General features: G+C 45.9%; 1 protein-coding gene across 1 annotated transcript in view; it reads left to right on the forward strand.

The window, feature by feature from the left end:
* LOC138582004 (sperm-associated antigen 4 protein-like) overlaps window positions 1-14,862 on the forward strand; it is a 381,361-nt gene that overhangs the window by 303,421 nt on the left and 63,078 nt on the right. The window contains exons 9-10 of the mRNA XM_069652897.1: window positions 10,847-11,014; window positions 11,345-11,437. Of these exons, the coding sequence (XP_069508998.1) occupies window positions 10,847-11,014; window positions 11,345-11,437 (261 nt within the window). The remainder of the gene's footprint in view (window positions 1-10,846; window positions 11,015-11,344; window positions 11,438-14,862) is intronic.

The raw sequence follows: 14,862 nt of genomic DNA on the forward strand, positions 1-14,862 counted from the left end.
TTGAGAATCAAGAGAAGCATACAAGGAGATGACAGTGAACTAAATGGCTACTTGGACAGCACAGCACACCTGGGAAATAACATTTGGTACCAGCATATGAAAGAAGTTGGAAGACGGAATTCAGAGGAGGAATGCTTTGTTTGTGGACTCCTACCTTACAGTATGGGGAAATCAAAGATCTTTGTAGCTGTGGAAATTAATGTCCAGACAGCACACTGTCTATCCCACGTAGCAATGTGCAAGAACAGAGGCCAGTTCATGGGAAGTGATGCCTCACTGAAATGGGCAACTGAAGCCACTGATCCAAATGAAGACGATTATGTCCAGGACATAAAGACAAGGAACAATGCAAAGAAAAAGCACATTGTGATCAGATGTGAGAAGCCTGGAGTTAAAGGAGCAGAAGTCTTTTAGAGAAGCGAACCAGAAGCTAAACGTTCAAGGAAAAACTCCAGAAGAAGCTTGAAGCTGGAAGAACAGAGGCCAAATGCAGATTTGGGGAACAGTACTTTCACCAGACAGATGGGAAAAAGGAGTAGTGATCTGCAGAGCATGGATGGTCATTGGTCGTTACCAAGGTACCATTGACATAGTACAAAATGGATGCAAGCCATTATGGCCAAAGCTTGCCAAGCTATTGACATGGGTCGAAGATAGAGGAGGCCCCTTGCAGATAGTACCATTGGAAATCCTAAAATTCTGCTTCATGAATAATGGTACAAGAAAAATGGGAGAAAACCAGAATTGTGGATGATTATTTGATGCACCAGGAATGGTACATGGCACCGCAGTGATCATGGATCATTAAGGGGCGTGTGGATCCAAAGCATATATCAGACTGCCGAGAAACTGGGGAGGTATATGCACAATAGTAAATGTCCATGTTTCAGCATTGGTGATTCCAAAAATTGATCTGAATATTGACAGTTTCCCAAATGCAGATGCTCATCTGAGGAAGAAGAGGTCTGTAGAACTGATGAATTGAATGAAGAGAGAAAATTACTTTTCTGCTAAATCCGAAGAAGCCTTTCATGCAATCCCGTATGAATACAGGCTGTTCAGCCTAACCTCATCAGTGTTCACGACAATTTTTATGCCAAGAGTTCAGGTTGGAGCAAATACTAAATGGTTGCAGATAACCAGATGGGAATTACTGCAGAACATTAACACAACCATAAAAGGATTCAATGCAATCAAGGAAGAGTTAAGGGCAATCCGACTAATGACTCTCCAGAACGGATATGTCCTTGACATGATCACATGATCACAGCTGTGGATGGAGGTGCAAAAATCGGAGAATCATGTTGCACATTTATACCGTCGCACAATGAAGAAAGCGGAACTCTAACAGAGGCCATAGGTATGCTGACAAAACTACAGAATCAAATGATTAATGAAAATGATGAAGTGGACGACGACAGTTGGTTTGGATCACTATTTTCATGGGTTCCGCAATGGATGGCAGATGCATTCAAATTCCTAGGAGCCCTGCCAGTGATGATACTACTCTGATCTCAGTACCAGAAAGCTATGAAAAAGGCCATAGGGATGAAGATCATGATTGATGTCGAACCAGGATGGAAGCCCAAAGCCCTGACTGATGAAGAAATAAGAGACTTTGTGAAAGCTAGCATTCATGTGCCAGAAGGAACAACGTTTCAGTAGCCAAGAAAACACAGAAACTATGTAGGAAGATGGATCTATTGCAGCCCAAATGGACAATGTCAACTAATGACATGGAACAATGACGAATATGTAAGAACAGCAGGAAGCTTGAAGGGAGTCATAAAAATATGGACCCCAAAGAGACATTTCTTCAGACCCCATGTGTGGACCCTGAAGACTAAAGAAAAAGTGGACCCAGAAGATGAAGTAAAAGTGAATACAGAGGATACAGGAAAGATGGATACAAAAGAAAAAGTGAAAATGGTTGATGAATTGCCCAGAGGGGGTAATGTACAGGAGGTCCCAAGCACAACCCGCACTTCAACCATCCATTTTGAAGTACCAGGAATGTTCACACCGAAATATGTGACGTATGACGAACAAATAAACCAGCAGAGAGCCGCAGTGGGGCTCTGTCCAGTACCAGAAGAACAGCACCTGTTGAAGTACCCACAACTAAGAAAACTTGGACAGTAAGGTACCCTTTGAGAAAACCCTATCAACAAATAAAACAGAATGAAGATTGTCAGAATGCAATGCCTGAAAAACCCGAGAAAGTCCTAGAGGAAGATGAATGGTGACATCACAAGAACCTGGACTGACTCACATATAGAAGATATGATGACCTGCGAATTACGAAAAGAGACGAAACACCATGGATAAGGGACATCATGAACCTGCAGGCTCTCGCTTAATAAGCATTGGATCACAGCAGGCAATTATAGTTTGTGATTGAAGTGCATCATACAAATCAACAGTAGATACGTTTATCCATTAGTTCTACCAATCCCTCATTAATTGGGCTGCAATAATTTGGTGTGTGATGGGGGTGTGTTCAATGTTTAGTTATGTCAATTGCTACTGCTGGGTGGTTGGTACTTTCGGGTGATGGTAGTTGTTAAGTAATTGATGGATGTGCTGGCTAGTGAGGTGGTATTACAGGGACATCATGGCAGTCTTCATCTAATCCCCTTCCAATTGCATTATTAATGAACTGGCACTGCAAGCAAGGTTTTCTCTCTTGCCTCGGTCTCTGGCTGTTTTACTGCAGAGCACAAAAGTGCCACACCAGATGTGATTAGGTTGTGGTCAGCAATCTGATTTTAGCTCTATCCTTAACCACTAATGACATAACAAGCCAATTCCAAGCGTGCCATATACCTGCATTATCAACATATTCACTACACCAGGCCTGCAGTGTCAACATCTTCTCTAGTCCAGCAATGGAGTGCCAGCACTTCCTCCAAGCCTTCCCTGCCGCACCGGCTCGCCTCTCATCCCAACAGGCAATATCATTCCTCTTCCAGGTTCTTTCCTGGGATGTTGGCACCTAGACTAGGCTTTTTGCACCGTGTCAGTACCTATTCTGTGCTTTGTTATGCAGTGTTAGCAGCCGTAGCCAGCAGTGCAGTATTAGCACCTCCTCTCGCTTACAATAGTGTAACTCCTGGTATGACTCATACTTCGTCACCCTAAAACGCAAGTGCAGGGTGGCCAAGAGGAAATGGCATGCTTCATGTTCATCCTCTGACAAACTGGTCTGCCGCCTGCTACAAAGGCAATACCGGCTCTCCGTCCTCACCAAGAAGAGAGCTCATATCCAAGCCCGTATCTCTGCGGCATCTAACAGTTTGGCTAAACTTTTTAAAATCTGCAAGGAACTGGCCAATCTGTCATGACCCACAGAACGCGCCCCTTCTGGACTTCCTGGTCCTTATCGCGGCGGGGCTTACATTCATTGTTTCTCCCAACATGGCCGTATCACGTGACATACCTCGCACCAGCCTTCACGGCAGACGTAGTACGTCCCATAAATATGCCACGCCTCTGCGGCCCCGCGCGTCTCAACGCTATCAACAGGTAGTGACTAGACGTTACGTCGCAGCTTGGCGAACCCCTCTGTTATCCAAGTTCCTGGACCCTTATCCCCACTCCTTCCACCCTCTCCTTTCCACCCTGTTCCTGGAATCCACGTATCCTTGCGACCACTTCTTCCTTCCTGGATGTCCTGAACCCGTGAGTATCCTGAAAGTATCCTGAAACGCTAAACGCACGCTGGAGTCAGAAGAGACTCGTGCCGGCCTGTACAAAACCCGATCCGCCCGCAAGAAGAATCTTCCCGCGGATCCCTGCCAGAAGCGATCTCAGGTGAGACGGGGGAGATTCACGACAGTTTGAGACACCGAACGACCGATATTGAAACCGATATGGAAAAGGCCGTCCAGGATCTCATGCGTGGCATGCAAGAACTAACAACCGAGGTGCAGAACTTAAAAGCAGAGAATGCCGCATTAAAGCAACTTGTTTTGTCTCGCGATTCCGCTACAAAAGAGAGTGTGTTACTGGGTGGTGTCGTAGACAAGTATGATGGGTCTGCAAAATCCCTTCGTGGATTCCTGGACTCCTGTTTGGTGCATTTTACCTTTAATCTCTATTATTTTTCAACTTCCAGGGCAAAGGTGGGCTTTATAATCTCGCAGCCTCGCAGGAAATGCATTGACTTGGGCTACTCCCTTAGTCAATTCTGGAGATGCCCTCCTAGATGATTATGACGGATTCATACAGGCTCTCAAAACCATGTTCGACCGCTAACATATGTCACAAGATTCAAACAATTGGCCAAGGAAGCAGATTGGTCCTCAGAAGCAAGTTTCACTCTCTTCCGTAGGGGCCTAAACGAGGATATAAAAGATGAATTAGCCAGAGTGGCTCGTCCTAGCTCATTCTAGGCTCTTATGGATTTAGCCATGCAGATAGACTTTCGTATCCAGGAAATAAAGGCATAGTGATAAAAGACCTAGATGCCCTTCCAGAAAAGTTCTCTTGCGATTTCAGTAAAAACTGATCCTGTTCCAACCCCTGACACTGAGCCGGAACCCATGCAAATAGGAGCCTTCCGTGGACCCATTTCCCCACAAGAAAGGAGGAGAACGATCCACACAGGCTTGTGCATGTATTGTGCATCGGATAAACACCTGGTTAGAGAATGTCCTCTAGCCTCTCCACGGCATCCGGGAAACGCTAGCTCCTGATCCTAGATGGAGCGAGGTGTCGGGAGAGAGATGTTTGCTACACATCGATTCCATCCTTGAACTCTCCTGGACAGAACAACCTAGTGGTTCTGCAAGCCTTCTTATCGTTATCAAAGAAGGATACCTACCCCATCCTGGCCTTGGTGGATTGTGGGGCTATGGGAGTATTCATTGATCAAGATTGGGTCTTTAAGCACCACATTTTATATGAAGCCCGGGGTGTAATGCAACCTGTGGAGGCAATTGATGGAAGACCCCTCAGTTCAGGACCCATATCCTTGCAGACCAAGGAAATGCAACTTTCAATAAACCATCACCAGGAATTGATCAAGTTTGATATTATCAAATCAGCCCACTACCCCATGGTACTAGGCATGCCCTGGTTGCAGAAACACAATCCATACATCAATTGGACAGCAGGATCCTTGTTTCTTGGTTCAGAGTATTGTCTGTCTCATTGTTTATCCCCGGATCCCTCCCCGATATCGTCTGAAAGTAATCCAGCAGATCAACAAAAGGCACTCATGGTTTCCAATATCATTCAGGTCCCAAAGGCCTATCAAAGTTATGCTGATGTGTTTTCAACTGCCATAGTTCAGGCTCTACCCCCTCACAGACCTGAAGACTGTGCCATAGACACAGAGCCTTCAGCAGTGATTCCCTTTGGGAGGATGTTTATCCTATCCAAACCTGAAAAAAGGCCCTCCGAGAATACTTGGATACCAACCTTGAAAATGGGACCATAAGACCATTGGAATCCCTAGATGGAGCCTCGCTGTTCTTTGTTCCCAAGAAGGACACCAAGGAACTTAGACCTTGCCTCGATTATTGTGGATTAAATCAATGCACCCTCAAGGACCGCTTCCCCTTACCTTTGATCTCGGATATCCTGGAAGCGGTGAGAGGTGCTGTAATCTTCAGGAAACTGGATCTCAGGGGTGCCTATCATCTGATTCGTATCAAGGAAGGAGACGAATGGAAAACAGGCTTTAGAACACCTTTTGGACACTTGGAATATCTGGTCATGCCCTTTGGACTTGCTAATGCCCCTGCAGTCTTTCAACGATTCATGGATAGGGTGTTCTCTGACATGCTGTTTCTCTTCGTTATCGTTTACCTTGGCGATATCTTGATTTACTCCAAGGACCTTTTAAAGCATGAAGAGCATGTAAAGGCAGTCTTACGACGACTACGTGAACACAGTCTCCTAGCCAAACCTGAGAAATGCCTGTTTCACGTTACTTCTGTTCATTATCTAGGATTTGTCCTTAGTCCAGAAGGAATTGGTATGGATCATTCGAAGGTAAAGGCCATACTATCTTGGCTGGCTCCCACTTCCGTGAAACAAGTTCAATCCTTCCTGGGGCTTGCCAATTTCTATCGAAAGTTCATACTAACCTTTTCTGAGATTGTTCAACTGATCATCACTCTCTTGAAGAAAGACACTCCCTTTCTCTGGTCTGCACCTCAAGACAAGGTATTCAAACGCCTAAAGACAGAGTTTACTCAAGCCCCCATCCTAGCCCAACCCGACATTAATCAGCCATTCCTAGTGGAGACGGATGCCTCTAACTACACCATCGGAGCAGTCTTGAAGCAAGAATTTGAGGACAAGCTGGAACACCCCATTGCTTACCTTTCACGAACCCTGACTCCCAGTGAGACACATTATTCCGTCTTGGAAAAGGAACTGTTAGCCATCCGCCAAGCCTTCACAGAATGGCGACATCTACTCCTGGGAGCTAGACATCCAGTCCAGGTTCGCACGGACCATCGAAACCTTCAAGTTCTACAATCCTTGGAGTGTAGGAACAGTCGTCAGGCCCATTGGGCCTTCTTCTTTGCCCAGTACCAGTTCCACATCAGTCATGTTCCTGGATCACAAAACATAATTGCTGACGCCTTATCTTGACGTCCTGATTACGAAACTATTGAAGATCGGGCCTATCCCAAGATGTTTCCCAACATGATGTTTGTAGCTCAAGCAGTCAGTCTTTTGGAAGAAGTCCGGATGCAAACCCAATCCTCTGAGCTCTGGAAGGATATTTCAAGGAAGAATCCATGGAATCTGAGAACCAAGGACGGATATTTGTTCAAAGATAACGCTCTAGTCATTCCCACACAGAAACTACAACAAAGGATAGTAAACCTCTGCCACGATACCCTCCACTCTGGACATTGTGGCATCACCAACACTTGCCGTCTTTTACAAAGACAATTTTGGTGGCCTAGAATGAAGACTGACGTACAACTGTACATCCGAGCCTGCTCTATCTGCAATCAAAACAAACACGATAACAAGAGACCGGCGGGTCTCCTACTGCAACCTACACTACCAACAAGGCCACGGGAATTCATCACTACAGACTTCATTGTGGAATTACCACCTTCCAGGGGATACACGACACATGACTCGTTCACTCATATGGCTCATTTTACACCCCTGCACAAACTACCATCCTCATCAGAACTTGCTGGAATCTTCCTGGAATACATTTTCCGCCTTCATGGACTTCCTTCCAAGATCATATCAGACCGAGGACCTCAATACGTCTCACAATTCTGGAAACATCTCTGTCGCATTCTAAGAATCCAACGTGCTCTTTCATCTGGTTATCACCCACAAACTAACGGAGCTACGGAACGTGTAAATCAGACCCTAGAACAATACCTTCGTTACTTCGCCAACAAGGTACAGGATGATTGGTCGCTACTTATACCTGTGGCTGAATTCACCTACAACAATTCCGATCACTCAGCAGTCAAGACCAGCCCCTTCTATTGCAGTCAAGGATTCCACCCATCAGGTTTGCCTTCTATTCTTCCACATCCTACACCAGTACCTACAGTCGAAACTCTCATCAACATAAACAAGGAAGCCAAAGAACATTTAGAAAAGGCCCAAACACACGCTAAGCGTTATGCGGATTCCAAGAGTAGACCAGGGTCTTCTTATTCAGTCGGTGATCAAGTCTGGTTGTCCTCGAAACTACTACCACAACATTTACGACCAAACAAATTAGCCCCCCGGTACTATGGGCCCTTTTCCATAAAAGAAGTCATCAACCCAGTCTCATTCTGGCTCAAGATACCAGACTCCTGGAAGAAAATTCACCCAGTTTTTCACACTTCTTTATTGAAACCCTACATCCGATCCTCCTGGAAATCCTGCAGACCCAGTCCCGTGGTTGTGGATGACCAACTGGAATATGAAGTATCCAGAATATGCGACTCCAGGTATAAACAGGGTCAACTTCATTACCTTGTTGAGTGGAAAGGATATCCTCCTAGTGAAAGAACCTGGGAACCACTTTCTAACCTGAACACCCCTCGATTGCTCAGAAGATATCATCTCATACACCCGGGCAAACCTGGTGGAACAGGTTTTCGGAGGAGGCATGCTGTCATGACCCACAGAATGCACCCCTTCTGGACTCCCTGGTGCTTATCGCGGCGGGGCTTGCATTCATTGTTTCTCCCAACATGGCCGTATAATGCGATACACCTCGCACCAGCCTTCACGGCGGACATAGTACGTCCCATAAATATGCCACGCCCCTGCGCGTCTCAACGCTATCAACAGGTAGTGACTAGACGTGTACTTCACAGCTTGGTGAACCCTTCTGTTATCCAAGTTCCTGGACCCTTATCCCCACTCTTTCCACCCTCTCCTTTCCACCCTGTTCCTGGAATCCACGTATCCTTGTGACCGCTTCTTCCTTCCTGGACGTCCTGAACCCACGAGTATCCTGGAACGCTCAACGCACGCTGGAGTCGGAAGAGACTTGTGCCGGCCTGTACAAAACCCGATCCACCTGCAAGAAGAATCTTCCCGCGGATCCCTGCAAGAAGCGATCTCAGGTGAGACGGGGGAGATTCACAACACAATCCTGCCGCAGTCTCTACCTCTCCTCTCCCTTCCCAGGCCCTCTGCACGGCACTGACTTCTCACTTCATTTAAAAAACTCAGGACATCCTGTCCTCACTCTCCTCCTATCGCCTGCCTCCCTCTATTCCCCGCTCTTCCTCTGCCCGTTCTGCAGCCACCCCCCTTCCCTCCTTCTCTGCCTTTCCCCTTTTCTCTGCAGATGAGGTTTCTAGAGAGGTCTGATCTATGAAAGTCTCGTCAAAACAGGTTCACCCCTGTTCCTCGAAAACTATCAAGGACCACATTGACTCCCTGGCTCCTGCCCTGACTGATTTCCACAATCACTCCTTCGCCACTGGAGTCTTCCCATCCCCCCTGAAGCACTCCCTTGTGCAACCTCTTCTTAAGAAATCCTCTGCCGACCCCTCCTGCCCTGCTAACTATCACCCAATCTCCATCACTCCCTTCCTGGGCAAGCTCCTGGAGAAACTGGCGATCTCCCAGCTTAATCTCCACACTGAATCTGTTGGTTATCTTCACGACCATCAGTCTGGCATCAGAGCTGCCAGAAGCACGGGAACTGCTCTCCTGAACATCCGTGAAGACCTTTTCTCCAACCTTGACTCTAACACCCTGTGCATCCTCATCTTGCTTGATCTCTCTTCTGCCTTTGACACTGTCAACAATGCCATCCTGCTCAAATGTCTCTGTGATAACCTGGGTATCACTGGTCAGGCTCTGGCATGGCTGACTTCTTTCCTCACCAACCGACCCTCGCAGGTCCAACTTGGGTCCTTCCTCTCCGATATCTTTTTCTCTACCTGTGGTGTCCCCCAGCGATCTAACCTCTCTCCCTGGCTGGTCAACCAATACCTGGCACTCCTTGCCCACTGCATCGCCGCTCTCTGCCCCAATTTTCAGTGCTATGCGGATGATTCCCAGCTCATTTTCAGGCTACGCTCGGCCTCCTCCTCTCCTTCCTTCATCTCTGACTGTCTGTCTGCTATCCAGGAGTGGTGTGCCGTCAATGACCTCTGCCTTAATGCCAGTAAGACTGAGATTCTACTCATCGGCACCCCCACGCCCTCCTTCCCTGCAGCTCTCTGGCCGGTCTCTCTTGGCCCTCTTCCTGCTCCCACCCGCAAGGCTAAAAACCTCGGGGTCATCTTCTACTCCACACTCTCCTTCTCTCCTCACATCTCTGACATCTCTAAGAAGTCACACTACCAGCTGCACCTCCTCAGAGGTATTCTTCCTTTCCTCTCCTTCCCCTAGAAGCTCACTGTCTCCAGAGCCCTGGATCTCTCTAGGCTGGACTATTGTAACAGCCTCTATCTAAATCTGCCTGCCTCTACTCTCCGCCCTCTGCAACTTATCCAGAACAGGACTGCGAGACTTGTCCTTGGCCTCAAGCCCAGGGATCGTAGCTCTCCAGGACTGAAATCTCTGCACTGGCTCCCAGTGGCTGCAAGGATTAAGTTCAAAACCCTCTGCATTGTCCACAAGGCCTTCTGGGGCCACAATACCTTCAACTCTCTCTTCCTAAATACTTCCTTCTTGAGCTCTTTGCTCATCCGCCTCCAGCTCTCTCAGGGTCAGTCGCTTCTCCAAGCAACAAGTTGGTGGTAGATCTCTCTCTTCGGCAGGGGACTCCCTCTGGAACAGGTTCCGGAAGCACCTCAAAATCTTCCTCTTTGCTTCTGCTATCTCTCACCCTCTCCCCTGCTGAATTCCTGGCTGAAACTGCACTGGTTACCTGGCCACCCTTTCTGATCTCGGGCCCAGGTCTTGCCAGTTGCACACCTGCACTGCCTCCCGTAACCCTTGCACCTGGGGACTGTTTCTGTATCCCTAAAATCCCCCTACCAGCACTTGTGTCTGCACTTACCTTGTACTTGCCACCAGCTGGCAGTTTTATTTATCTTATTTATTCTACTATCCCATGTACTGCACTTTCCCCTCTGCCTTCCCCCTCGCACTTTTCCCTCCCCCCCTTGCGCTTACACGATCTGAATGACAACTGGCCTAGTAAGATTGTTGTCTGTCTTCCCTTTGTTCCCACTCCCTTGCCTCGTCGCTCCTTGAAACACGTGTGTATAGGCGCGTTATAAATGCCATATCAAATCATATCATAGCTGCAGTTTTACCACCTACCTTTTTATCGTCCTGTCGCTTGATAACTCTCTCTAATCCTCCCCTCCCTAGTATCCCAAAGTGCTAAAAGCCCTGCTTGTCTTGCAGTGATAGCCAGTGCCTCATCTCCTCTGCTTTCTCCTTACAGCCAGATAACACACCCGGAAACTGCTGGGCACTGCGTGGTTCACGGGGCTATGCAGTCTTGAAACTGGGCCATAGGATCCGTCCTACCTCCTTCACAGTGGATCACATCTCAATACTCATCTCCCAGACAGGAGACATCAGCAGTGCGCCCAGGGAAATCGCCCTATATGTGAGTTGATTTCAGTTAATTGCCTCTTCTGCATGTCTATACAACGACAAAGAATCTGGGAGGAAAACTATTGAACACCACACATCCTGTGTTTCGATTAACAGACAGAACAATGTCTATCTTTTGAATCCACCAAAAGCTGTTACATGAGTCAAAGCATCCCATGCATGTATCCAAAATGCAAGCCTTAGTCTCTTGTGTGTGTCTTCTTGCTAACTTGTACTTCCTCATTCCATGTTCTCCTGAAACCTGAGTGCATCTGTGTTCGCTGCTTGCATGCATCTACCTACCCTTTATTCTCTGCTCACCTGTACTTTTGCTTGTGTCCAGGGCCTCAGTGATGAGGCGGCGGGAGATGGCACCCTATTGGGGCAATTTATATATGACAAGGAGCTGGACCCCACACAGACCTTCATCCTGGAGGTGAGTTCTCCTACTCTTCATTCTCCCTCCTGTCACTAGGCTCTAAGGCTCTATTACTGTCCATTCCTTCACCTTTATTCCTCCAAATGTTTCATCATGAATTTCCTGTCTGTGGCTGCTCTGTTTTCGATGGAGTATACTTTTGGCACTACTGCCCCTCTTAAGCAAGCTTATTTAAATGTGGATTTATCTTCACCTCAGCTTCAACAATATAAATATGTCAGTGTTTGATGGCACATGGCACACTTCACTCTGGCTAAGATTGGGTGGTGGGACTAATGGCTCAGTCATCAACACAGCGTGCTAAGCCTCTATCGGGACCTGAAGTAACCTGTACTATATTAACTGACACCATTAGTAGTACTATAGTAAAAGGCCTGCAGTAGCGGCCCTGTAGTTATGGTTAATTGCTCAACCCATAGGAAGAGCAGTTTTTGGGCAACTTATAACTTTGCCGCTGGTGGACTAATGTACACGAAACTTGGCAAACAAATTATATGGCCGCTTCTGAATTGTTTTGCAGAGTTCTGTACGGTTTCATTAAGGAGGGGCAAAGTTATAGGGGGAGGTCCCAAAACATTTGAAATACGGGCAGACATGAATAGAATTTTTTTTTCTTGCAGCTACAGCCCAAACCACTGGACAGATTTGCACCAGTCTTGCGCGAGGAGTGGAGGACTGCTCCCGAAAGTATGCTTTTGCAAATTTAGTGTTAATCCGTCCAGTAGGTTTTAAAAAAATACCCAAAATGTAACTCAAAAATAGTAATGATATTAATGTTGGATTTGCAAACTGTGCCGGTAGTCCGTGGACATCGCAATATATCCAGAAAAAGCCAAAAATGTGGTGTTTTTTCTTCTCAGATGTCCGCAAACATGACAGATGTTCTGGGACATTGCTGTGATGTTCGCAAACATGACAAATGTTCGAGGACATCCATGCGTATTTCTTTCTGCATTACAGGGTGGGTGAAGTGCAGTTCTTGGATGGCTTATAATTTTGGCACCATTCAATGGGACTGCATGCAATTTTGTTGTCTGATTCTAGACCCACCTTTGAATGTTTTTGCCGTTTGGCCAAGAGGGGGTACAATTAGTAAGGGGGTACCTGAATGATTGAATTACTTATACATTTGGTGCCGTTTGATCAATCTGCACAAAAGTTTGCAAAATGGGTTTAGACCCAACTTTGAATGTTTTCACAAAGTTTGGCAGGAGTTTGTCAATAGAGGGCAAAATTAGAGGGGGGTCCCAACATTTTTAGATGGTTTATAACGTTGGTGCCATTTGAACAATCTACACACATGTTTGCAAATCTATTATAGACCCAACTGTGAATGTTTCTGTCAAGTTTGAATGGATTTTATGAAGTGGGGGCTAAATTATATTCCTAATTTGTGTACCTACATTTTGACACATCTCAGAAAACAAAACACGTATCTGAAAGCGTGCTTTTGCAAATATGTCCATCTTTTATTTTTTTAAAGTGTCATAATGCATGTATGAACAAATTGTGATATCACTTTGGAGGCTGAGGCATAATCTGTGGCCATGGCCACCTGGGAATGGCAATGGGCTACCAGGGACCAGCAAAGTTTGTTGGGATTTTGTCAACAGGGGAAAAATTAGAGGCGGGGTCCCAACATTTTTAGATGGCTTATAACTTTTGTGTCGTTTGACGAATCTTCTCAAATGTTTGCTAATACATTATAGACCCAACTTTGAATGTCTGTGCAAAGTTAAGTTTGAATGGATTTTAGATGTAGATACAAAAAAAACTGTGATATAACTTGAACAGCAATGGGCCACCAGGGGCCGGCTAGGTGGTAAAAAGATTTTCAAAATTGGGGTGGGCTTGAATGCGAAAAGAAAATCTGGGAACGGCAATAGGGTTAAAATGGGCACCTGCCACCCGCTATGAGATAACATTTTCAAAATCGAGATAGGCTTGAATGGGGCAACACATTCTTGGAACGGCAATGGGGTTGTATGCTCTGATTGCCTATTGGGTCATGTGGCATGGCAATGCACATTTAAGGGGAACAATAATTAAATGTATGGATTGCACAGTAAACTAGCGCGAACAACAGGAAAATGTGCACACAGTTCAAAACTGATTGTGACTGTCAAATGCTAAATGAACAACATCAGTCTGTCAGCATTTTACTCAATTTAAAAAAAATAACTGGGAAAAGCCTTTAAGAAGTGATGTGCTCTGTGACAGGCAGTTCATTTCGATTTGTAGACTGCTTCACAGCTTCTCAGCCAACTTGTCTTTCACAGGTAAATGTCTTATCTCACTACAGTTTCTTTTTCTGACTGGAACATAAAGTTTAGGCCACAACTACTGGAGCTTCCTGGATCGTGACCTCCTCAGCTGGACAAAGGACAATGAAAGGCAGTTGAGAATGCCTTCCAACTGACCTTGTATAATAACCAGCCAATCAGATCACTGGTTGACACCTCCATTTTGGTTTGGGCTAGTGTCCACACGCTAAAAGAAACCGTTAAGGCCCAACTCCATAATTAAACACAAAATTGCACCTCCTTTAAAACACTCCGCCCATTCCCCCATCATTCAGTGAATTGCCAACTAACCTATTCCAGTATACAACCCTGACAATGTCACATAAAAGGTGCTTATGGAAAAGTAAACTTTGTTCTGAAGTGTTGTTGTGAATACAGCAATCAAATAACACATAAAGAGAAACAATGAATGCAGTATGGATCAAAGAACTAAAGTATTCCTAAGATGGTATGTTTACGTAGTACAATGATACATCGAAGCATATCAGATCCTTGAGAAATGTATTATCTGCCTGGGACCTGCTTCTTGTTCCATGTATGTGCATTCTGACCCTGGGGAAAAGAACTTCAGAATATAGCACAAGGTCAAGCTCTACATGCACAGTACCTTTACAGTATGCGTATCATGGTTTGGACTGCGGGTTGCCTCACAACTCACCAATACAAAATTATAAAAGTAATCCAAAAAGGAGTGTATACTTTGCAAGAAGTAACAAAATTTATTATGGGTCCAGTCGCAGCTGGGAAAGCAAGATTCATAGAGAATGTGAAACAGAACTGCATGAAAGGCGCTGTCAAAGATATGCCCCAAAAACAAAAGATTTTATAATCATGCAATCTAATTAGCACCAAAACACAACAGCAACATTAGGATAGTCCTCTATGTGAAGCTAATTGGTGGAGGTACATCATTCACCTCAAGACGGACATGCATTATCCTGAAATGATTGGGTCCTGCAAACCTTGCCACACCCCCCTGCACCACCTCTGTGATGTCACAGTCCAACTCCCTATTCCCACATCACTGTGCCAAAACATTGAGACATTTAAGATGACAAGCAGATCTTTATTCATCTGCCGCCGGTCATCTCCATCCGTTTCTCATGGGAATACAACCGA

Source organism: Ambystoma mexicanum, chromosome 3q (genome assembly GCF_040938575.1).
Source record: "Ambystoma mexicanum isolate Mex_15411 chromosome 3q, UKY_AmexF1_1, whole genome shotgun sequence".
Lineage (NCBI taxonomy): Eukaryota > Metazoa > Chordata > Amphibia > Caudata > Ambystomatidae > Ambystoma > Ambystoma mexicanum.